The following is a 2,550-nucleotide window of genomic DNA, read 5'->3' as shown; positions in this document are numbered from 1 at the left end:
CTGCCACCAGTGGCAGGGCGCCGCCCGGCGGCCGGGCCGGTTGCTCTACCCCCGCCACCAGCCGCAGCCGCAGCCGCAGGCCCACCTCCTCCGGGCGACGTGGCGCGCCTTCGCCTCGGCCGCCAACCCGGCCGACAAGTCCGCGGACTCGGACGCGGCGTGGCTGCGGGGCCTGCCCCGGCCGCCGGCCTCGGCCGTGCGCATTCGCCATGACATCGACTCCGGGGCCTTCCGCCGGGCCAATCGCACCAATGCCGCCGGCCTGCCGACGGTGGGCTTCTTCGACCTGACGGATCGCCTCCGCCGGGTGGACCACCCCCGCCGGGATGGCGCGGCCCCGGCCCCGGCCCCGGCCCAGTGGAACACCCTGGCCCGCTCGCTGGACAGCAACCACTACTTCCGGTCGCTGCGGCCGCCGGGCCCGGCCGAAGTGGCCCACCTGCAGGTCATGCACCAGGCCCTGGCCGGGCTGAGCCTGCCCTCGGCCCGGCGGGGCAGCCCCCCGTCGCACGCCCCCGGGCCGCCGGCGTCCGAGATGCTGGGCTTCGACCGCCTGGTCCAGGCGGTCCTGGACACCGTGCAGCACACCCTGGACCTGCTCAAGGCCGAGTACTCGCCCGAGGCCACGGCCGGCTTCCTGGCACAGGTGGCGGCCGAGGCCACCGCCTCCGGGGCCGACCCGGCCGCCGCCCTGCGCCAGGCCCAGCTCACCCGCGCCTACCATGTCCTGCAGCTGCACGACCGCATGTCCGACTGCCTGTGCCTGGTGTCCGATCCGATGGAGGCCGCGCGCAATACCCTGCCCAACTTCGAGGACCGGTCCCTGGCCTCGGACTCGGCCATGGACCTCAACAACTTCATCCAGCGCCTCAACACCGACCTCGACCTGTGCCGGGCGCTCTTTGCCAATGTCTTCGCCGAGGTGGGCGTCGTGCCCGACCCGGCCGACTTCCGGACCATCTCCTCGCGCCTGACCCTGGAGCCGGATGCCGCGGCCGCGGGCCAGCTTCCCGCGGCCCCGCGCCAGCGCGTCTTCGACCTGCTGGACAGCGAGTTCCAGGCCGTGGCCCACTCGTATGCCTACGAATACCGCGCCGGCGGGGTGGCCATCGATGATCCGGCCATCGCCGAGCGCCTGGTCGGCCTCAGCAGCGACGTCCTCTCGGCCGGCATGTGGTTCAGCCGCGCCCTCATGGAGGGCCGCGTCAATGTCCGACTGACGGATCAGGTGCGCCCGGGGGGCAGCCTCCCTCCCTTGGCCTTTGCCCTTCCCTCTTTCTTCCTTCTGCCGGCCTTTCTGTGGGGTCCCCCCCCCGCCCCCCCCGGGTCGCCGGTCGCGCCCACATGTATCTCACCAAAAGCCCCTGCCATGGCGCCGCGCCATGCGTGCGCGCCATGTACGCCCTTTCCTCCCTCCCCCCCCCCCTACTGGGCTCACGACCACGCGCATCTCCCGCTGCCCCTCCAACCGTCCCACAACGCACACACACACACACACGCACACACGCACACGCACACACACACGCACACACGCACACACACACACACACACACACACACACACACACACACACACACACACACACACACACATGCACCCTGCTCGAACCCCACAGCAATACTCCCGGTTCAGCCACATCCTCGGGCCCCCTCTGACCTCCCCCACCACGAGCGGCCACCGGCTGGTTGACCTGCCGCTGAACACCATCCTCTCGGACTCCTTCATGGCGTCCATCACCTGCGCCGAGACCCGGACATCCATCTACAGGCAGCTGGCCGGCGCTCGTGGTCTCTCCGGCGAGCCACATCGCGCACTCATGCGCCTGATCGAGAGCCGGTGCGTGTCCTTGCCCCCCGGCCCCCGGCCCCCTGGTTCACTTGTCAACGCGCCAGGCTCGCCCACCTTCGGCCCCCCGCTCGGCCGACATGGCCCCCGGCGCCGCTCTCCCGTTTGCCCTTACCCGGCTGACTTCCCCCCCTTCCCCCCCACCCCTGCTTCCCCCTTGGCGCCCTCAGGCACAAGTTTGCCCAGGCCCTCGGGTATGACAGCTTTGCCGATCTCACCATCATCGGCAGCGCCAGTCGCATTGTCCGGTCGCCGGACTTCATCGCGGTCTTCCTGCGCAGCCTGGGCGAGCGCCTGTCTCCCGAGGCTCGGAAGCACACCAGCCGCCTGGCCGGCCTGCTGCAGGGCCACTCCGCCCGGTTCAACACCTCCCCCCGGTCCAAGTCGCCCCCCGCGCCCGAGGCCTCGCTGCCCGTCGACTCCATCAACTTCTGGGACCTGCCGCTGGCCCGGTACCTGGACACAGCGCAGCAGGTCCGCGAGCTGCAGGCCGCCGGCCAGGGGCTCTCCTCGGATGAGCGGCACTTTTACTCCCTCGGCACGGCGCTCTCCGGCATTGCCATGATCGCGGAGCTGGTGTTCGGCGTGCGCCTGCGCGTGTGCGTCTTCCCACACACCCAGGCTCCCCTGCCTCGGCCTGCCTCGGCCTGCTCCCTTCGCCCCTGGCGTCCTCCCTCCCTTCCCGCCCCCGCCCCCCCCCTTCA

The 2,550-nt window shown here is 71.5% G+C and overlaps 1 protein-coding gene across 1 annotated transcript in view; it reads left to right on the top strand.

The window, feature by feature from the left end:
* H696_02739 (hypothetical protein) overlaps positions 1 to 2,550 on the top strand; it is a gene marked incomplete at both ends in the record, with an annotated part of 14,949 nt that overhangs the window by 486 nt on the left and 11,913 nt on the right. The window contains 3 exons of the mRNA XM_009496644.1: positions 68 to 1,228; positions 1,617 to 1,837; positions 2,017 to 2,431. Coding sequence (XP_009494919.1) covers positions 68 to 1,228; positions 1,617 to 1,837; positions 2,017 to 2,431 — 1,797 coding nt within the window. The remainder of the gene's footprint in view (positions 1 to 67; positions 1,229 to 1,616; positions 1,838 to 2,016; positions 2,432 to 2,550) is intronic.

The sequence above is a fragment of the Fonticula alba genome (genome assembly GCF_000388065.1).
Source record: "Fonticula alba strain ATCC 38817 unplaced genomic scaffold supercont2.4, whole genome shotgun sequence".
Classification (NCBI taxonomy): Eukaryota; order Rotosphaerida; family Fonticulaceae; genus Fonticula; species Fonticula alba.
Note: the sequence above shows the minus strand (reverse complement) of the source record. Positions and strands in the feature narration are given on the sequence as shown.